The sequence below is a fragment of the Falco punctatus genome (assembly GCF_963210335.1).
Source record: "Falco punctatus genome assembly, chromosome: 7".
Lineage (NCBI taxonomy): Eukaryota > Metazoa > Chordata > Aves > Falconiformes > Falconidae > Falco > Falco punctatus.
This window is the reverse complement of record NC_137587.1, coordinates 29,373,792-29,396,799: the sequence shown is the minus strand read 5'-3', so window position 1 is coordinate 29,396,799 and position 23,008 is coordinate 29,373,792. Positions and strand designations below refer to the sequence as shown.

The 23,008-nt window shown below is 39.0% G+C and overlaps 2 protein-coding genes across 3 annotated transcripts in view; one reads left to right on the top strand and one right to left on the bottom strand.

Moving 5' to 3' along the window:
* TTC8 (tetratricopeptide repeat domain 8) overlaps positions 1-21,449 on the bottom strand; it is a 53,635-nt gene extending 32,186 nt beyond the window's left edge. The window contains exons 1-2 of the mRNA XM_080395112.1: positions 12,101-21,449; positions 4,029-4,058 (exon numbers count right to left, since the gene is read on the bottom strand). Of these exons, the coding sequence (XP_080251238.1) occupies positions 4,029-4,058; positions 12,101-12,214 (144 nt within the window). The 5' untranslated portion in view covers positions 12,215-21,449. The remainder of the gene's footprint in view (positions 1-4,028; positions 4,059-12,100) is intronic.
* The window catches only part of EML5 (EMAP like 5), a 138,059-nt gene continuing 119,116 nt past the window's right edge, over positions 4,066-23,008 (top strand). For both annotated transcript variants that reach the window (XM_080395102.1, XM_080395101.1), the window contains exon 1: positions 4,066-11,734. The gene's annotated coding sequence lies outside the window, so the exon portion shown is untranslated. The remainder of the gene's footprint in view (positions 11,735-23,008) is intronic.

The following is a 23,008-nucleotide window of genomic DNA, read 5'->3' as shown; positions in this document are numbered from 1 at the left end:
ACTGACAGACACTTTATTTAAGTTGGGATGGGAGAGGAAAACCACTGTGCTGCAAATAATGCCCTTCTCAGGCACGTGTAGAGAAAGAAGGAAAATCTTTTAACCAGCAGTTAAAGATACAGTTTTTGTGGGTAAGTTACTATTTACAAGTGACAGGCATAGGTACAGGTAATCTAAAATTCCTTTGTTCAAAGCATCAGCTGTAAAAAATGTGTAAACCTATAAATTAAGCATCTCAGACTGTGAGATTACTGAAGTATTTGTTAGTGAACTGAACTGACAAACTACTAGATTAAATGTCTTGAAGGATTATGTGAGCCGTGTGGAAAGGCAAGCATAATTCTAGCCTATGTGACAAGTTTTGTGTAGATTGTAGATTCCCCAAATCAATGGGGAAAAGAAAACCAGGGGCAGACACACAGAAGTACCAACAAGCACAAGTGCAGATCCAACCACTCTGATAACTCAATATGCTTGTAATTTACTCACAGAGCTGGCACAATAAGGGGAGCCACAAGACCAATGCCTGATCTTCTGACAGATATTGAACATATCATCATAAATTTTCCAGAGTAAAAATCACTCCCAAAACAATTAGATTTTTTTCTTTTCTGACATGGACTACGGCAGTCTGGTGGAAAAGTATGTTTACTATTTGCTAAGGAGACATTTCAAAATAGAAACGAGACTGATATTACCTTAATAGAACTGAAGGTCAAACAGATGGAAACATTTGTTCTTTAAATAAGAGGTAGGAGAAGATCTTGACCTCAGGCTTATTTATAATTTAAGTAATCATTTAATGGGACACTTCTCGTTCATCATGTCTCAGACCATCCCTTCCACTACACTTCCCTCATATTTTTATTCAACTTCATAACTGTCTACCAAAAAGAAAGCGTATCTAAAAATGTTGAAACATTTAAGTCTCCTTTTAAAAAGTGCTTTCTTCCAAGCAGAAGGAGAGATTTAGCCAGACAGTTCAACCACAATCAGAAACCTTTGTTCAAGTATAAGGAGAAAGGTACAGGGCAGGATGATTTGAATCTAGGCCAGACAGACATAATCCAGATCTGCTTTATTATCTTTTAGTTTTGTCTTATGTAGTAGGGTGATAACCTTTAATTAGTATTGAGATTTGCAGTTAGATGTTCAACACTTAACTGTTTTTTCATTAGTCTATAGAAGTATTTAGTTTGTTGAATTCTTAACACCTTGACAGTACTCTGCTTTTTTTCAATAACATGTATGTCTGAAGTCAACATCACCATGTCCATATCAGGAACATGCTGAAATTAGAGCCCTCGGTATAGCCAAACACAGGCTAATTTCCTAGTGGAGATAAGAAAAGCTGCCCAAACACACAAAAGCACACCATAATTTCATATCAATACAGTTCATGTAAAGTCATCCTCAAAACCCATCTGTAATTAGAATTCTCCAAAGTAATGAACTTTTCCTAGGAAACGAAAATAGCAACTTCTCTATACTAATTGCTAAAACTGGGCCCAGTTTGTAACATAAGTGTATTATTGTGATTTTTCCAATAACAAACATGAGACAAGGTGTTTTTAAAAGCAACATCTCGTTGTCATTATCGGACAAATAACTGTCATAAAAAAATAGATTACTTAGGCTGCTTTTCCAGTCTTAAGTTCCTAGTCTGAGGATTCACAACCAACAAAAAATTAAAATACTGCATATTGTTCCTTAATTAAACATCAGTCTGTAGATTATACTATTGCCTGCAGCAGTGTTTGTTACAGGACTTCTGATCAAAACAGCAAGGGAGAAAAATGTCAAATTCACTACTTAAGCTATAGAAAGATGACTTTTACCATGGGAGACAAGACTACAATTCAAAATTCCTAACTACTAGTTACAAGATCCATATGAAACAAAAGAATCATTTCTGTGCATGCACAGTTATGCTGAATATTCAAAAAATCAAGGTGTGGGAAAAGGAATTAGAAATCTATATTGACACATAAACACAAAGGGAGATGTAGGAAAAAGCTTTTTTCACCGAAAGAATTAAATTAAATTCCTGATACCCTTTTCATTCATAACAAAATTGCTATTTACTCCTAAAATGTCCCATAGGACTTTGTCAAAATTGTGGCATATGGCTATTGTGTTACTTTTAAAAGAAAACCTGAGAGATGTACATTTCTCTGTTAAAACTGTCCCCAACAAATTTTAATATTTTTTCTTGTTCATAAAGTAAAAGTGTCTTCTATCACATGAGATGTAAAACTCTTGCAAGAATTTTCTTAACAGCTCAGTAATTTCAACTTCTGCTGAATTTCTATAAAGAATTTGTACCAGTAGTCCTGGTAGTTCGTATAGATACTTTATGCTTGTATGAAGTCCACTCTCTGCATTGCAGGTTTTAGTTATCCAGAAAAAAATTTAACAATTCTGTTCATAAGAAAGTACACAGTTTTAGTAATTTACTGTAGTACGATGCACAGATTTTTCACTCAGTGAAAACCTGTAAGGGTTTAATCTGAAACTAATGCAGAACTTCAGCTGAAAAACTTCAAATAAAATCAATGAGCAGCATAAAACTGGAAGAACCACGCTGTCAATAGTGAGGGGAAGGCTCACTTGTAATCATAAAATGCCATAAAAAGAAATGCACGCAGTTCTGAATAATCACATGACAATATTATTTACACTTTGAATTAGCACAAGTTTGTCCACTCAAACTGTTGCCTCAGATTCCATTTATATTATCTGCTCTGTCTTTGCAGGATCAGTAATTTGTTTTGTGACAAGCAACATGTCTAGTGTTTATGAAGAAGACTTGCACTTTTATGAAATAGGCACTTAAACAGTAGCAAGAAAGAGACAGCTCATTTCAGACAGCACACATTCACAACATAATAAAAGATTTAGCTTGCTTCACTCATAATCAGAACAGAACTTTATAATAACTAATAGTAATTAAAGAGGGAAGTGATATCATAAGTACCACAAGTACAGAAATACGATACAGTATTTCTTAAGAAGTCTAAACTCCAGAAAGAAAAGTGACAGTGTTTATCACGTAGCTCCTGAGAACTGGTTTGTCACTGAATTGAGTATCTTCCTCTTATTCCTGCAAAGTCCAAAAAACAAATTTAAAAAGATAAACTTAAAATCTAAATCTAAATGTATTTTCTGAATCTGGTAATGCACATTTCTAAGAGGTTTCATTCTCCAATAATCCTTTCCATTATCAGAAATTTTATTCCGTACACAATGAAAACCCCAGAATGCAACAACTACCTTGTGAAGCGTAACCTTTAAAGTCAAGAAGATACCTGACAGTATTTCACTGAAACCATTTTGTCTGCAAACAACTTGCATGACTTCATTGGAATATAATTGGAGACTTGTAAAATATGTTATTTAGGAGTATTTAAAGATGCAATTTCACATTGCATTCAATCTCTTCTGACTGTGGGCTGGAACCGAAAGATGCCACCACCTGCACATTACTATTTTTCCGAGTGCAGTATTTGGTGCTAATGAGTAAAGAGTGAAAACTAATCAATTAATTTCAGTCTTCCATCACTTACACAAAGCAACATCATGCAGCATGAAGCCTACCAGACTCGACACAAGGTAGGCCATGAGAATGAGCTGTAGGAGCCAGAAGGGCATGGGTAACAGCCCACCACTACACTGCATTAGATGACATATGAAAGTGAGCCAAAAGAGCATAAACATTGTTCTGTCTGTGAAATACACATTGGCTTTTTCCTAATCTCATCAGCAGATGAAGGTCATTCAGTTCAAGACAGATTCAATTTAGCTTTTACAAGGCATTAAGCTACTGAACTGCTGAATAAACCTATAGGAAATATATGAGGGATCAAATATAAAAGTTGCTTATTTAAATACCCCTTATCAAATGTACTGCCTTACCAATGATGAAAAACAATTTTATGCCATTAAGAACAAAACAAGTATTATTCAGTATATCAGAGATTCTTCCGAATGACTGTATCTAGTAATTGTATTTATGAAAATAATTTTACCTGAAAAACAGAGTATTCAGAATCAGCTTCCTGAAAAGAAAGGAAAAAGAAATTGAGGAATGGAAATGCCAAACAATAAAAAGAACCAAAAAAAAAAAAAAAAAAGGAATTATACTCTGTGACCACCTCATTTTGCACAAACATTTTATTTCTGACACATATATCCAAACTTCCATTTTATTACATTACCTCAACTTACACACCTTATGAAGCTAATCAAGTGTTTTACACAATGAAAGGAGATTTGCAGTAAGTACATTTTTCAGGTAACTTCTGTGTTCTTGCTTCTACTGGATCATGTTGGCCAAACTGCAGATTAGCATTACAGAGTTATTAAACCGAAAAATGGTACATTTAAAAAAAAAAAAAAAAGAAAAGAACAGAAAAACTCAGAAGATGTAAGCAAATCTCTCAGAAGTTCATCAGGTTATTAGGCCACAGGGTTCAGAATGCCTGTGTAATAAAATCCATCTTTGTGCATTTTTGTTAGCTGCTAATGGTGATCTCACTGACATCACTGAAGTACATAAAAGACAATTTCTGCACATGCTGGGTTTTTTTTTTTTTACTTTTATTATGGAAATTATGTATTTATTGTATTCTGGACAGTAATGCTGTAAGTGAATAAACATCAAACTAATGGCTTATTGCACCATCCAATAAACTAAAGGAAAACTATCCAATGTACAAGCCAAAAAGCAGGAACTTGCATCTGCTTGAAAACTTGAGGTAAAAGTGAGTAAATACTAACAACAGAAAATATAGGTTTATCATCATTTGTTGTATAATTATCAAGTTTATATAATTTTTAAACTATCCTTCAGGGATTCTACTGCTCACTTCCAAGGACTGGGGAGGAATTTTTCCTCTCTAACATATTAGCTTTAGGGGGAAAGACAAGGAAGGTAGGAGCTAGATGTTACTTTCTCTAAATCACTATTAGTCTTTTGTAGAGTCAGATCTTTTCTGTTCCTGGAGGTAGTGGAAAATTTCTTACATATCTGGCCTTCTGTAAATCTACCAGTTAAGCCAGCTACATTAGATTGAATATAGAACCTTAGAGTAATTCAGGCTAGAAAGGGTATTCGGGAGGTCTCTAGTCCAAAGCCCTGCTCCAAGCAAGGTCAGCTATGAGGTCAGTTGAGGTTGCTCAGAGCTCTGTCCAGTCGGGTCCTGAAAACTTCCAAGGACAGAGACTGCACAATGCCCCTGTACAACCTGCTCCACTGCCTGACTGTTCTTACAGAAGAACGTTCTTCCTTATATCAAGCCAAAGCCTCCTTCATTTCTATTTACGTTCACTGTCTTTCACTCCACGCACCACTGTGAGGGGCCTAGCTCCATCTTCTCGATAACTCCCCTGTATGTATTAGAAGGCTGCTATCAGACCACACCAAAGCCTTCTCCAAGCCGAAGCACTGCCAGCATGCCATTAGCTTCCTTTGCAGCCCAGGGACATTGTTGGCTCATGCTTCACCAACAGAATGGTAAGGTCAAGCTTGCTCTTTTCATCTACAGTGTGAGACATAGTTACTTCTTTCAATCTGAGCATCTTTACTCAGTAAATTCCATGACTGCTGGGACCTGAAGCCTGATGATGCTCCCACATCTTCCTTTTGCAGTGTACTGGAATTTCTCTGGCCTTTTAAGGATCATATTTGGAATCACAAACTCGTTCACTGGTGTTTGAATGCATAACACAGCTTATAAACTGAGTATTCTGTGGAAGTAAATGTTAATTTCAGCTGTCTGTGATGTACCTGGGCTTGACATAGGCACTGAAACTGCCTTTTTTATTTTAGATGTATGATTAAATAAGCTCCAAGTTCTTTTAATATGTTGTTTTATTTATAGTATTAGTCTTCTAAAAATTAAACTGTTCTAGCTTAAATAAGTAATAAAGGACACTGAGATATTTCAGCTTGCATTTTATTCACCCATTGTGTCCGAGTGTTCCAGCACATATGGTGTACTGGAAAACGGTTTAAGAGCAGTAGGTGATCTTCCATACCATATGTGCTACAGTAACTAATGAGGACAAGGTTAGGACTATTACATCAACACTTGCCTTGATGTTACAGATGTGTATCTTACTTCAGGCACTGTGCATTAGTTTAAAAAATAATCTAAAAATAAAACAAATTTGCTTATGTAGGAGCATTCATATTACTAAAAATTTCAGAAATAACAACCCTCATCACTTTGGAAAAAAAGTAGTTGACCAATAATACTTACTAAAAACATTGCGCTCTCATAATGGTAGGTGATAGTATGCATTGTTCATACATCCTAATATATCATTTCAGAATTTGACAAGTAATTTAAGATTTTAAATAACCCTAAAGAGGTGATAGAACCCTCCCATTAAACACAAGACTGGAACAACAAAAACTAACATTAAAATATGATCTATTTTAGCATGGGTGGATCTAGCAGTTGCTACTCATGCAAGTAATCCACTGGAACTAGATTCCGAATAAAGATTTCTTTGAGAGGATTAACAAATAGCATTGCCCTGTAAGCTTGTTTCTCAAAACAAAAGGTCAAATTTATTCTTCATTTACACGTATAAAGCTCCTTTGAAATTAATAAGATTGTAAAAGCAATGAAGGAAGGATTTAACCCAGATCTCTAAATCCACTGAGGGCATTTTAAAATTAAAGTTAATGTGTAAAGTCAGTTTATTTGAAGACAAAAAATATTTAGAAAAAATAAGTCTTCTGATGCTTATAGCCTACAAAACAGAATGAAACAAAATAACATAAAATATTCTTAAAAAAGCTTCATTCTATAATTAATTTCAGGTAAGTATGGCTTAATACATGCATAATACTAAAATAAGTATAGTCTGAAAATGCTCTTCAGATAATAAGAGCAGAAACACAGAAAAAACATTACCCAGGAACAATGACTTCACTATACATATTACTAATTTTGATGCACAAACTTAAATCATTAGTCTCTTGAATGAGTAACTGATTTCAGTTGAAGATGCTTTTTCAAATCAAGTTCCATGTACATGAACATATCCATGAGAACTTTATTATGACCTTACTAAAACCAGTGTGCAAGTAACAGTAGCTGAAATTTCACTGTGGGAGAGGAAAGGATGAATGAACAAAAGCAAATGCTCATGCTAGAACATTAATCAAGTTAAAGGCAGGCCATCCACTGTCTGTCTATTAATTAATTAATTAGGCAATTTTTAATTTTATCATTAAACTACAGCAGGTCTCATAAATCAGTGCTGGTTATTGCCTTGAATCTGACATATGGAACACAAAGAAGAGTAATCAGATTAGGTAACTAATCAGGATCATCAACAGAGACAGCCCTGGATTGTATTTCCTCTAGGTCATGCTATTACTATAAACGTAGAAGACAACGCCTGTTTACTTACAATAGGAAATAATTAAACTGAACATCAGTGCTTTATGCATTTGTGTGCCCAAATGCTAGTCCTAGAAAAGTATCTATCCTGAGACAAGATTGTCAACACAGAAGTAAATTCCATCAATAAAATTGATATTCCTAATTCTTAATTGAAGAAATGCGCAGGACATTTTAAAGAAAAAATAATTTCAGTCTTCCATAAAAATCTAACTCAGTAGTTAGATTTTTTAATAGTTAAATATGTTAAACTTTTAAAATGTAAATTTAATAGTTAAATATGTAAATAAGTTAACAATAGTTAAATTGTTCTTCTATCAAAATGTTCAGCACATTACATTCACTAAAAACTCTTCAGGAAAACATAATTGATTTTAAAATGTGTTCTTTATGAATTCAAGTTTGTAACAGCATAGCACCTGATACTGCTACATAAGAAAATTCCTGACTCATGCTCAGTTGGCTAAAAGGTCAACACTGCTCCTTAAAAACCTCCTGGGGCTTATTGCATCTGCTGACAGAATACAAAAAGAGTTATACACCAATTAAGTTAGTTTCTAAATATATGTAACTATTGATTGAATTATCAATAAAGTTATTTTTGAGACTTCCAGATAATCTTTTACCATTTTCTTAAAGAACTTCTTAAATATCATTACATTTGTGATGAAAACATAATCTGAATACTACGCTATATGTACAGAGAGTGGTAAATTAAGAGATATATCAAGAAGTACTGGTCCAGAAATCTTATTACCTTTATTAAGTGTGACTGGCAAAAATGCTTACTTTAAGGCTAATGTAGAAAGCTGATTTCAGCTGCCCATAGTTTTGTGACAGCGTTGTGGATGCAATGGAACAGGAGTGGTGCCATCAGTTAGCAGACCAGCTGACAGCTGGGAAAAATGGACAGGCTTTCAGACAAGCAAAATCATCTCTTTCAGGTATGAAAATACTCCCAGATTATGCACTTTCAGTCTCTTCCTTTAGTTACTGTTACATTACATGTCTTAGAAGGGAGAAGGCTAGTTACCTGAGCATGAAAAAGTTCTGACCTGTAACAGTCACAGTTTAACTCAATCATTCCTGAGAATCTCTTTAAAAAGATACCATCTCCTGTGGCTTTGTTTATGTCACATCCTAACGCACACTGTTCAGAGAAGTGAGTCCCTGAACAGTGACCAAGGCTACTGTTCTTTTAAGATCCTTCTCTCCCTAGTTGCAGGGTTGAGAGGCACATGCTTAGCAGAATATGGGACAAGAGGATGAGAACAGATGGCACAGTGATTACAGCAGTTGAATATTCCCTTGTGCTGCACAGCAGCTCACTTAATCCAAACTTTCCCTCAGTCTTGTCATTCATCTGTTTGCCTTCCTGGAATCAAACATGACATATCTTGGGCCTGATCTGCAGAAGTGCTCCCATTAAGGGTTTGACCATTAAATGTTTTAAAATTGCCGTGTGCTTTTTAAGCATAACGCATGGGTTAGGTACCAAAAATTATACTTAATTTTAGATATTTCTCCAGATCATATGAAAATACTACTAATGTAAGTCACAGATGGAAGACAGCACCATTTTCTGGTAGGCAGCTGAAGAAGACAGAAAAAAAAGTTCAATCAAAATATTTAGAACCACTGATTTCATTAACATGCCACCTTCACAAGTAACAGACTCCAGGTATTAACAGCCAATCTGCCTGAGAATGGTCTTGGACTCTTAATTAACTTTTTTAAAAAAGTAATCTTAGATCACTTTTCTAGTACTCTCAACTGTAGTAACTGATACGCTACCATTAGAATAAATACAGAATAATGTAAAATAGTATTAGACTAGGCACACCAGGAGAATTAAGCAATGCACATCACTTATTTCAGTTCCAATTACCTAGCGTTCAGCCTTGGAGTTTAGTATCTTTCGAAAGTTTTATAAAAATGTTTCCATTAAATGCAAAGTATACATGCTGCAATACACAAATACGATTTCCTTTTTTGTTCTGTTGTATTAAGTAGGTTCAAAATAGTTTGTAAGATAATTAGAAATTGTTTAACAGATTTCACATGTAAGATTTTGTGTGTTGAGTTAATTTGAGTTTGGTTCAAGTTGCAGTCTTGAAACTTATCTAACCAATATTCTGGTTTCTCCAACCTGCTGTATCAAAATAAACAGGTGGTATAAATAATGCTACATCTTCTCTGCCAGGAGCTGGGCTCTTTGTCTGGACTAAGAGAGGAATGATGGAAGAAAATTGTGTCACCGTTACATTATACACTATAAAGTACAGTATACTCCATGATCCTTCTGAAGAATCATGCTGAATTGCCACTTAATAACCACCTTTCCATTTATTTTGTTTTTAAAAAAACCTCTAAACTTCACTTATATAAAGTACTTAGAGGAAAACCCACTTGCTGGTGTCTGCAAACTGGCAATGTGCTTTACTTGAACACTGCTCTATGAAGTCGTTTCAAAGAAAGACTGAAACATCGTTCCATGCTCTTTTAAAGGATTGAAGAGGAAGACTGATATTTTCCAAGCTGAAGTAGATAATTTTTTATTACTTTTAAAAGTCATTAATTCCTGCTTAAAAAGAGCTCTTAATAAGGCTTCCTCAAGGAGATTACACAGGGCAAGACCCAAATATTTCAAGACTGCTTCTACAGAAAGCAAAGACATTTCTTTTCCATCTAAACTTTCAGGTAGGTTTGAAATACGCTGCTGCAGAAGGGTACCTTTTTCCAATAAAACTGAGAACAGGAATATAGTTCTGAAACAAATGTACTGAAGTTATAAAGTCCAGTCCTTTTCAGGCAACCATGACCTGGAACTCTTTTCAAAACACTGATAAAACTTGACCTTAAAAGTCAGAGACTTCATATAGGACCTCCTCTAAGAGCTTGTGATTTGATGTAGTGTAGACACCATTCATATACCCATCATCCACTGTTTCTCAAAGCATAATTATCTTAAACAGTTTCACTCTTTCATTTTTATAAGATGAAGCTTACAGGCTGGCATGATCACTTCAAAGATTAAATTAAGTGATCAATTTTTGTTCCAACTTTATATAGTATTTGGAAAAACTCTCATAGTGCTGGTATGTAAGGTCTGGGTTCTCTAAGCAGAATGTGCAGCTTTATCGAAGAAAACGATTCAATTTATATACTGTTTGTAGCATGTGTGGTCAATATTTAGAAGAAATTAGGAAAACCAAATGGAATCTCCATACTCTCATTGCTGTTTCGCTATTTTCCTCCCAAACTGTTTTCCCAGCCTTGTACACCACCTACTCCTTACCCCACTTCAACAAGTTCCCCATTGCAACTGGAAACTGCCCAGCAGAAGTCTGGAGTTGCCCAGTGTAACAAAACAGTTTTATACTTGAGCTCCAGCCCACAGCAGCAAAGCAGTTGTCTTTATATTATTATGTTGAGATCATTGACTAGAAAACATTTTACTAATTAAAAAAATTATTAATGAAGAGCAACAGAGCACTATGACGTTTACAACTCATATTTACTGTTATTATCTGTCTCAAAAGCTTCTATCACAAACCAAGTGCTGTACTTCCATATGCAAAGTTACATGTATCAAGACCCAATAATGTAAATACACATAAATGAACCAGGACTTACATAGAACTAATACTCAATCCCATTTAGTGTCCAGGACCAATTTTCTTGGAACGTCTTATCTGCTAAAAATTTTTCGGCTGATCGCTCATTAGTGCCTTAGAGCATATAACATAAACAAAAGCATCTTTTAAATATCTATTTTGAACCAGTTTAAACAATTATTGTGCTTTGCATATACACAATTGTGTGACTGTGCCGCTTGCTTTGATTCTTTTGTGAAAAGAACTGACTTGAAGATTCTTAAAATATGTAGCTATAGGATGCTTTGAAATACTAATTTACTGTAAAGTATTTATGGTGAAGATAAAATCCATTCAATTACTGTTTTCCAAATATAGCAGTAAAAACGTTTACATGCATACAAATATTAATTCAGAAACAATATTCCCAAACCCATACTTCTAAGAAAAGTGTGAGAAAATACGTAGGTATTGAACAATAATACATGGCCAACACTCCTGCAGGCTTTGCAGCCGGAGAACGAGCAGAGAGGCAGGGGAACGCCTCCGGTCCCGGGTAGCCCCGTGCAGGGGCACAGCCAAAGCGGGCGTTTCTCGGCCTTGGCGGTTCAGCCCACACAGCCCCTGTGACACTGAACACCTGCGCACAACCAGCAGCGGCAGACAGCCCTGATGGTTATTCGCTCCTGGCTTTTCCTCCTTTCACTCCACAGATCTCAGGTGAGGTAACGCTCCTGCTGCGGGGAGGCCGGCCCCCGCCGCTGTCCCGGCTGCACCCGCGGCGGCACCGGGTACCCGCCGCGCTCCCCCGGCGGGGCGGGGGCTGCCGGGCCGTGAGGAGCTGCCCCCGGACCGCGGTCAGGAGGGGCGCAGGGAGCCCGGTGAGAAGATGCGGCCCGGCCCGGGCCTCCCGGGCCGCTGGTGGCGTATCACGCCGCGCCGCGCCGGCGGAGCAACAGGCAGCGGGGCAGTCCCGTGTGCTCGCCCCGTCGGGCGGCCGGGCCGGGCCGGGCCGCCGCCGAGCGACGCCACCGCCTCCCGCCACGGCCGGCCGGGCCCGCGGCCTCCCAGCCCGGCCCGCGCTACCTGTCCGCCGGGCGGCCCCTCCAGCAGCTGCGCGCAGAGATCCGAGCACTGCCGGAACTTCCTCCGCCTGAAGCAGCTCCAGGCCTGGAAGAGCGGCTCCAGCTCCAGCCCCATCCCGCCGGCGGCAGCTCGAGCTGGGCCCCGGCGCCTCCCGGCCCGGGGCGGGGCGCGGGCGGCCCTCTGCTGCCGCGGGACCGGCAGGCTCCGCCTCGGCCTGGCCGGGCCTGCGCGCCGCGCCGGGAGGCGCCGGGCGGCCCGTGGGACCGGCCTCCGCGGGGCCCTGCGGCCGGGCCCGGACAGCCGCGGCCCGACTCCAGCCAGGGGCTGCGGCACCGCGCCTGGGCCGAACCCTGCCCGCAGGAGCCTCCCGCGGGCTGGTGCGTGGATGACCGAGAGCAGCGGCTGGTCTGTGACGCTGGGAACGGCAGCCGTCAAATAACTCCGCTGGTTTTACCTGTGTCCCATGATTTGCAGCCTCCCAGTTGCCAGGAATGAGGTTAAACATTCTGTGGACATCCAAAACTTTTTTTTTTTTTTACATGCCTTCCTTTTGGCCACCTTTTGCTCCTCTTCCTGGTCTGTTGAGACTTTTATTCCACTGCCAAGCCAGTGTACTGGCCTCTTACTCTTTCCCCTGTTGCTCTGCGTGGGTCTTACCTTTTTGGTTGGTTGGTTGGTTGGTTGTTGTTGGGGTTTTTTTGTTGTTGTTTGTTTAATGTGTAGCTTCTGTGTCTCTGATGGGAACTGCAAGCTCAAAGAAAATGCCAATGATGAGGGTAATGACTGAAAGCATGAGTAGGAGACTTGCCCTGCTGAATAGGTAGTAAAACTGGTGCAAAGATTATGAAGGGCCATTTCGAACTGGAATATATGCCTAAACAAGAGGATACAGTCATTGAATCCTTATTCGAGTAAAATGTCCTTTAGAGTCATGGGAGTCCTGGCTGAGGAAAGTACAGACTGCTGCAAACAACACTTTTCAGTCTTGCAGACGCCATTAGTTCCTTTAGTTCATTAGTTCTTGTAGGGGAACAATAAGACTGAGATATTTAGAGATGGAAAAAGCTGGAATCCAACTGCTTTTACTTTTTATGTATTGTAAGATGCTGATTGCAACCATCAGCCCAGGTAAAAGGAAGAAAAAAATCTCCAGGGATGCTTGGAGAAATAATTGAATTTGTGATGTGAAAATATCTGATGGGTGAACAGTAACAGGATAGCTAAAAGCATGTCATTGGCATTTTAACAGATCATTCTTGGTTTACTCCTTCTGTCTCAACTAAACTATCAGTTTGTCCAAGATCCATGAAATGGATATCCAGGCTAGCAAGATCAATGCCAGGTGGAAAGGTGGAGAAACAGAAGTGCCAGTCCCAGGACTACAGCTTCTTCTAATATGGGACTAAGTGGCTTGAACTGAAGTAGCAGCTATAGACGTCTGGGTTTTGGTTGTCCCATGGAGAGTACACCAGAGTATTGGGTTTGCGTGGCGACGTTTTAGTAGCAAGGTGTCTACAGGGGTGGCTTCTGTGAAAAGCTGCTAGAAGCTTTCCCTGTGTCAGGCAGGGCCAATGCCAGCCAGCTCCAAGATGTAGCCGCTACTGACCAAGGCTGAGCCCATCAGCGATGGTGGTAGCACCTCTGGGATAACGTGTTTAAGATGGGTGTGGAAACCTGCTGCAGAACAGCAGCCAGAGACAGGAGTAAGAATATGTGAGAAACAACTCTGCAGACACCAAGGTCAGTGCAGAAGAAAGGGAGGAGGTGCTCCAGGCACCAGAGCAAAGATTCTCCTGCAACCCGTGGTGAAGACCATGGTGAGGCAGGCTGTCCCCCTGCAGCCCATACAGGTTAATGGTGAAGCAGCAGAGCCCACACTGCAGCAGGTTTGCTGGCAAAACTTGTGACCCCACAGGGAGCTCATGCTGGAGCATTCCATTCCTGAAGAACGGCATCCTGTGGAAGGGACCCACACTGAAGTTCATGGAGAGCTGTTTCCCATGGGAGGGACCCCATGCTGGAGCAGGGGAAGAGTGTGAGGAGTCCTCCCCCTGAGGAGGAAGGACTGTCAGAAACTACATGTGATGAACTGACTGCAACCCCCATTCCTCATCCCCCTGTGCCCCTGGAGGGGAGGAGGTAGACAAAATTAAAAGTGAAGCCCAGGAAGAAGAGAGAGGTGGGGGGAAGGTGTTTTAAGATTTAGCTTTTATTTCTCATCATACAACTGTGATTTGATTGGTAATAAGGCTAATTTTTCCAGGTTGAATCTGTTTTGCCTGTGACAGTAATTGGTGAACAATCTCTCCCTGTCACTGTCTCAACCTACAAGCTTTTAGTTATGTTTTCTCTCCCCTGTGCAGCTGAGGAGGGGAGCGATAGAGCGGCTTTGGTGGGCACCTGGCATCCAGCCAGGGTCGATGCACTATAACAGGGGAGCAGTGGTCTGAGTGAAGTCTTTACTGGGGCCCGTGCCATCCGCAGTTAAGGAGGGTGGAAGGGAAACAGCACAATAGCCTCTATCCATTCTCTTTTTAAGTCATTGTAGGAGTCCACGTGTGGTGTATTCCCGCAAAATATTTAGGAGATTTGCACAAGGAGACACACAGTATACCTGAGGTTGCTCAGAAGAGTGAACAGTATTTCCTGTTGCTCTGTCCAGACTGTCTGCTGTGATACTGTATGCAGTTGTACTGCTGTGACTGAGTAACTACTGAACTGTACAATATTATCCCATTCTGTTTACAAATTCTTTCAAATGGTAAATCCTTCAGCATGTATTTTATGGTCTGGCTTAGCACAATGAGCGGGATGTGCTGTTCAGACAGACTGAACTTTGGTCAAAACCTAAAGATTTATTAAAAACACTAACTTGAAGTTCCTCCACTTTTGCATATATTTATGACATGATCTGTTTTTAAGTGCTTTACATGCTTGTTGAGTGAGTTACTGCATTAGGAAATTCAGCACATCTGGGCTGCCACTTTTTTATAGAACATAATGTGAATGGCACTTTTGGTTTGTAGAGATGTATTCTCAGGTCAGTACATTTCTTACAAAGTTGTTAGATTAAAACACCAAACTGGTGTTGGCTGGTTTACTGGAAACAAATAATGCCAGAATGTTTTATGCTTGGTGTTTTTAGAAGGCAGTTTTCTTTTGTGAACAGCCCACCACATCAGTTAAACATGCCATTTATCTACACAGGAAAACAGAGGAGACATAGCTCCTAAATGTATTGATTGCAACACTTCTGTCTTAAAAACCTCATAATTAAAGTGCTACATGTAATTTTTTCTCTGTGAGCACCTGTTTTAAGCCTTAATATCTTAATGACTACTTCCAGACTACAAAGTAAATTAAATGTCAAAGGATGCTCAGAATGTTTGATTATAACAGTCTTTTTAATTATTTTCATTTTGAGGTAGTGAATCAAAACAAAACACAAGGAAGCAGTGATTGTGGGCAGACACAACAGATTAAGGTTTCCAAGTACTCTGTCAACATGGGAACCATGCATTCAGGTGAGCAAGTAGTAGATCAGTTGTAGATATCATCGACTACTCTGTGCTGTGGATCACCTGAGGGTGTTTGGCTTGACAAGGAAACTGTTTCCTGGTGAAAACAATGGATCATCAAGGTGACTTGGCTTTCTAGCAGAAAGCAGTGGAGACCCAGAAAGAGGCATGAAGCTGTATGCTTTATATGGGGGGTGAACGTGGAGTCTCTCTGATGAAAGCTGGTGGCTTTTCAGCAGAAAAAAATGTGATGAGGCTGTGTGACTAGAAATCAAGGGGAACAAATTGTGAGTCATGTGAGCTGCCAGTCTATGGTCCCTGGTCATGGGAGGATGCCCCTGAAAGCAAGAAAACCAGTAAGCATTTCCAATAGCTGCCTTGGGAAGAGAGGTAGAAAATGAATGCTTTTCATATAAAAGAATTGCTGTATATTTAATCAGTAATTCATATATTACTGGACTTCAGCCATAGTTTTATAGCACCAAGATTCTACCTATAACAAGAAAGGTCACAGTCTTCCAAAGTTAGCCTTTTAGATACTGTCATATGGCTTCTCAGTAAAAGAAAGGGAAAGATGGTCCCAGAGCAATTTTTATTTATTGTATTTGGTAATCAAGCTGAAGTAATATTGTCCTATGGCAGCAATTAGATCAAAATGAATCTTCAGCTTTTTTACAACTAGGTTTTACAGTCTTGAGAATGACAGGAAAATTCTTTTTCTTTCTTTTCAAGCTGTAATGTGGAAAGGGATTTTGCTCTCTGTTTGGCTGCATATAGGAGAAGGAGTGGGTTTTTTTCAGTTTCTACATTATGATATGCATCTAATTCAAAGGTATGAAGCTGCAAAGAATTCTCCTGGCAAGCCTAATTCATCCACCCATGGCCATGTGAACACTCAGAACTAAAATCATGAATCAAAAAACTGTACCTTAACTCAAAGTTCAAAGAAAGATGAATCTAATAATTTTTCAGCAATACTTACATGAGGAAGAACCTTTGATTATTATAGTTCCAAATGTAAAGCAGCTGTGGTTCTGGATACTTAGCTTTTATAAAAACATTTACTTTCATGGCCTACCTACCAGCATGTAGAATAGAAACACAGTCAGTCTCCTCCTGCTTCCAGATCATATCACAGTTTTGTCTGAGTTCCAGAAGCTACACAGGGTGCATTGAACATTTCACTGATAAGTGCTCCAGACAGACAAGTTCATATAAGGCTAGGAAAAAGCAAAGATGGACAGAGAAATGTGTGTGCACCCAAGTCAGCAGTTATGGTACATAGAAGTCCCTGCTCATGTGTTGCCTTTCTACGTGCACTATTCAGAGGATGAATATAGGCCTGAGAATATCTGTGTTTGTCCTTCATAAAATGTTAGCGAATGTCAATTCTCTAAACTGTGGCACTGTTTTGGTCTTGGAAACAGCTGTCTAAAAACTACGTCATGATCCTGGAGCAACATTGCAAAGATGACTCAATCCAATATTGACAGATTTCTGTCTGAGCAGAGCACTTAGACATACAATTACATGTGATTCAACCTGTCCAGCCTTTCAAGTAAGGCGAATCCCATGGTGTAGATACTATTTGCATCCCTGGAGTCCAGTCCTACCTCAGTAGCAAGCATAAAAATGCGTTCTGTCTGTCACAGCCTGCTGCTGCTACTAGGTGAGGACAAATGCCCAAGGGTGCCACTGGTGTGCTTTCTTGGCACACTTATATCCTGGCTTGCCTCTAGTATTGGCACGGGGATCATCCTATGCATGTCACCTTTGAAGTCTTTTCCACTGATAATGTGGGCTTTCGCTTCTTGTGGAGTGTTCTGAGCTTTTTAGTATGGGGACTGTCATTTATCGTGATTATCAAAATCCCCAGATTCGAACCTTTTAACGAGACTAGTACTTCCTCCAAATAATAATCTCTGTGGGTAGCCACATTCCACTTCTCTAACTTACTGAAATACTCTAACTTACTGAATAAGACACACAAAGTCCCTGTCTCTGTGTGCTTTGTAGAGCCCTTTATGGCAGTACCCCTCCAGAGTAACTGCATGAAATCCGAGCAGCCAGCAATTAGATTCAGGGCCTGTGACCAGACTACCTGCAGGGAAAGAAAAAGATGTAATCTGTTGCAGCTGAAGTTAGGTGACATATAAATTTGGGACGTTTCATACCTGTTCAACTGAGCAAGTCACCATCCATTTGCCTACGATGTTTATTTTCAAATAAACCTGGATCTGAATACTTATTTCTGGCATGTGTAGAGGTACCCTTGCACACTTGTGTAATTCTCAGATACAGCACAGAAGCTAGATGGGCAGCCCAGCAAGTATTTCTAATACTTGCTGCCAACTTTCTGGAACACTGATAACAGGATTTTGGAAGCCAGTATATGGTAAATAGCACATTAAGGAATATGTCAAATAAGACTACATAGGAAAACTTGCAGGAACACAGAAGTCCTTGAAAGGATGTGTAAACTCCCTGGCTGACTTAAGTTATAAACAAATCCTGATCATGGTTTAGGACTAACTGTAGGACTGGTTGGTGGTGCTGATTAATTATCCTATGGCATATGAGAATATGCGTACCACTTACCCCATTTTTCTAAAGCCATTGGCTATCTTGAAGTTGGACTGGGTGAGTCTGAGCCAAAGGTCAGTGGAAATTTGTCCCTGCAAAAGTTTTCTACATCAAAGGTTTTTGTTCTTAGGGCTTCAAGTGGTTGCAACTCTGTACGCTAGTCCTTTGTATGTACACCTTTCTATGCATGAAGTAAGCCATGGGTGATTTCTGAGTTATCATAGTAATTTAAGCTGTATATGCTAGATCTAAAAAGAATTCAGCCAACTGGGCAGCAAATGAGTGTCTTTTGTCTGCTAAACATAGCCATGCTACACAACTGGCCTGTAAATAAAATGACTCTGCCATCAAATTGTATTCAGTGTTGGGCTGACAGAAGCCTGGAGAGCCCGTTTGGCTTCTCAGAGTTTTCTCACACTGCAGTACATGAGATGATGCTCAGTTGCCCTCAGATGGGTGACCTTTGTTGTTGGGAGTGCACAGTCACAGCTTGGGAGACTGAACATGCTGGCCCTCCCCCACAAAAGTGAGAACACGGTATTTTTCAGACTCTCACATTAGTACCTATGAAGTATTAAGGAGCAGTTTTAATCTCTGGAGCATTTCCTTTGTGATGTCATTTATTCAAAGATATATCTGACACCCTATCTGAAAGCTGGAAGTGTTATTTATCACAAGACCGCTATTCAGTGGCTTATGGGAAATTAGTGATTGGTTTCAGTAAAATCAGTCGTGCTTAAAAATCCATGTTATACTTCAGGAATTATCACTTCTGGCATACCTGTGTACAGTGTGTGGGAAAAGAATAATTTTGAATGTGTGTGGAAACTGCTTAGGTCCTTTCCCACAGGTCAGGGCTAAGACACTAAGTAGCTTGCTAAAGCTATCTGCTTTTCACACACTCTCCCAAAATGAGGAAAATCGATTCTGTGGAAAGATGGGACAAAATAAATTTGGGGGATCATACCTCGGATGTACTTAATTTGTGGGAGAAGAACAAACTATAAATGTCCTGTTTAACACTGATGGAAAAAAAAATCATAATTTAGTAACAGCGACATCCTGGGAGAGATTGTCTAGGTGGAAGACGGGTTCCACTGTGTGAAATGTTACAAGTAGTGTTTATACATTATATTATGAAAAGTGGAAGTTGTTTGGCTTGAGTGCAATATAGGCTTGTCTGCATTCTTTTTTCAAAAGTTTTGTAGTCTCGGGGTTAGTCCCTTCCGTTACTTTAAGTAGAAGTGGTTAATTTGGGTGTAATACTCTAATGTCTTCCAACCATAATGAATCCCTCTGTGTTCATGGTGTCAATGCTATCTTGGGGGATCAATAGGTATGTGATATAACTATAGAAATCATCAGGGTTTATGAAAGAACGGTCACATGCTTGTCTTGTGTAACTATGCATGTTTGTTGTATTAAAAGTGACCTGACCTTAGTTTGTGTGTTGTGAGAGACTATTTTCATCTTCAGTGAGAGGCCAGGAAATTCAGTGGTGCTGCTTTATTTACAGCTGGACTATTGTGATGATATCACTGTCTCCTAGGTAATTTGCAGCTTGCCTTAATTAATTTGAACAAAAAATAGAAAATTCAGGAATTAGAAGTAAGGGACAGTTTAATTCCTCTTCTGTCTGTTTGACAGAATGATGAATTCAGTCATCATGAATTCACATTATTCTGATAAAAACAGGAATAGAACCTAAAAATAGTTCTTAAAATTCTGTTGATATCTTAAAATTTCTGCTTCTGTCAGTTACTCATCTCAAGATGTAAGAATACAGAAGAAAGATGTAATTTGCTGCTCAATACAATTCACAAGGGTTTGAAAATGAACGTTGATGTTACTACATGTCTACCTGCAGATGGCCTCAGCCAGAGATCTCTGGGTTGCCTTTGAACAAGAGCTGGCATCATGGAAGATAACATGCAAAAAGGGTTCATTCTAATGATTCAGATTCATTTGATGTTGGTAGAATTGAGAGCAAAGAGCAAGTTTTGTCTTGTGTGCTTTGAATGAATGCAAACAGGACTACAGATGAGGCCACTCTGAGTGCTGCTTTCTGTGAAGGCCCATAGTCGTGGCAGAAGAGCACAAGGAGGAAGTTCCCTCTTTACATGCTATTTTCAGCAAGAACCCTGCCATCTGAAGTGCAGGTCACATAATAATTGCTTGTAGAACCCCATTCTTGCTGACTGTAGAAAATTAGGAGAGGTCATGCAAATGAAATCGCATTAAGAGCAGAGTTTCATGCTGAGGCTTAGATTTAGCATCAGGGAAAGTAATTTGTAGTAACAGTTGCAGGTTTCATTCTATGACCAGCCAAGACAACAATATGCATCAATAGCAACTATTGCTGTCACAAATAAGAATACTGCTGCTTTTTGCTGATCATAAATGATATCCTAACCATGGTCTAGCTGAGAAGGGATCATCCAGTGGCTGATAACAGAACTTAGGTGGCAATACTGTTCAGGTCCCAAGCCATTAACATTCATATGGCTTTAGGTGTCCCTTATACTATTAACGTCTGGACTGAATGTGATATTTGTGATCAGATCCACGCCTCTTTTACTGTACAGGATGAACAGGATGTTTTTCAAGTGAGATTGTTACCTTCCTTATCTTTAGTGTTTCATATGAGACACTATTTCTTGTTTGATGCGGATGCTCTGTTGGCTGCGCTGAATGTAGATTGGTGTTCATTACACTAGCAGGAATCAATGCAACTACAAAAAAAAACAGTGGTCTATGAAACAGACTGGTATGTTATTTCCATTTAAAGACAGGTTGCAAAAAAATTTTGCACTGACGAATGAATGCTCAGCTTAAAAAACTGGGCTTGACACTTTTCTTTCTTTTCAAGTTTAGAGCAGCTAAACTAGCACACTTATTTGCAGTGGTTCCTAAATATCAAAGTAGAAACCCTGATAATAAGTTAACTGTCATATCTGAAAAGTTTGCTGTAAATGTGTTTGCTCATACATAAATATGTACACACACATAAACATGAAAGCGGTGGAGAGAGAATACTCTTGGCACTCAGTCTACAGTATTAATTACAAAGCCTTTCCAGCATCATCACTTGATATATAGCTGTTCCCACAAAAAATTATGTAGGTGCCCTACAAATCTACTCTGTTCCTTTTTTCAAGGTTTGCATTCCACTGCTGGATTAATAGTGCTATGCTGTTTTTTAAGTTTCTCAGTATTGAGAGTTAATACTGTTACTTTTTAAAATGTTTAAATATTCTATTGAGTATTTATATTATCACTGGTAGATGATGTCATATTTGATAAACCTGCATTATTGCATGTTGACTTTATGTAGTGACATACGGCTAAGTTCCTTCATGATTCCTTTTGACAACTAAGCTTTTTGAGAGCTTTTGCAAAGTCGGTACTGTGCATTATATTTTTAAAAGCTTGTCAACTACTGTGTAAAAAGATGTTATCTTGACCTGGCAATTTTTAATCTAATAATTAGCATCAGCCAGCTGAAATTTTAATTCATCCCCCCCAAATATTAACAACATTATTTGGGGCTGATCATCCTACCCTATCCTAGTTGTAAAGAAAAAACTGAAAACAGGTAAAAAAATTACCCCTGCATGCAAACAAGGTGTTACTTCAAAGGTTTTTGATGACATCATAAGAGGGAGCCATAGATAACTGTCACATAAGCAGAGTTTAAAATAAATTGCATTCTATGTTTAGTTTAGTCAACAGTGGAAATCAATTGATTTTGAGAGTTCGGAATCAGATTTTCATCATAAGTCTATTGATAGAAAATGCATTGGAATTTAATCAGCCTCTCTTTATGGGCCTCATTTAAGCCTGTTTAGGTTGTCATATGTTATATCAAGTGCTGGTGCTTGATCTAAGTTCTTCAAATCACCTTGATGAATAACTTCAGTACACATGTACTTGTACATAAAATGCAAGCTGAAAAAAGCTGTTTAGATCCAAGTGCGTGTGTGGTGACTAGAGCCATGTTGTGTAAACACAATGTCATTGCTGAAAGAAACTGAATGCTTCACTGAGTGGCTTCAAAATGTATTCTGGTGTCAGATTGTTGGCAGTCTGAAACACAGTTTTTTCATTGTTTATAGACCAAGAAGAATTTTTTCACCGATGTGTTCCCATGTGCTAACACAGATTTTAGGGCCAATTTTTGAAGTTTGTGATAGACATTTTAAGAAAGAATACAAATGTTAGTGCCTAACTTCTGAGACTAATATTAAACATAATTTTCCTACAGTAACTTCAAATCTGGAACTAAATGTAGAAGTGCTTTTGCATTTATTTGGAAAATAAATGTGCTGTAATGGAAATTCTTAGACTGAGATTTTTGCCATTAAAGTCATGGTAGGAATCCTCTCAGTTTCAGAAGAGAGAGCTGTTGAACTTCGCATTACAGGAGAGACCCTAAAACAAGATCTTCTGGTAAAGATGTCACAGCTAATGAAGCCAGTATATGGTTTTCAGTAATTGAGGTAATTGTGTTCCCTCTGCAGTTTCAGCTGGTATTCTTTACTGATGTACTTGCATCACTTCCTGTCCTAAACACATGTATTTCTGCTTTAGAATGCCTAGAAGCTGTTCCTTTCTATACTAATGATGGATGAATTTAATTTCAGTAGTGTTTTTATCTTGTACATCCCTTTACCAGCCCTATGTTAGGAAACCATTATGTGAGGACATTTCTAAATCAAATTTCTGTGAATAAATATATCGCAGCCTTAGCTGCTGTCTGTACTGTGAAAATTACATGTTCTTATTCTTTTTAATAGGGTGCCTATTT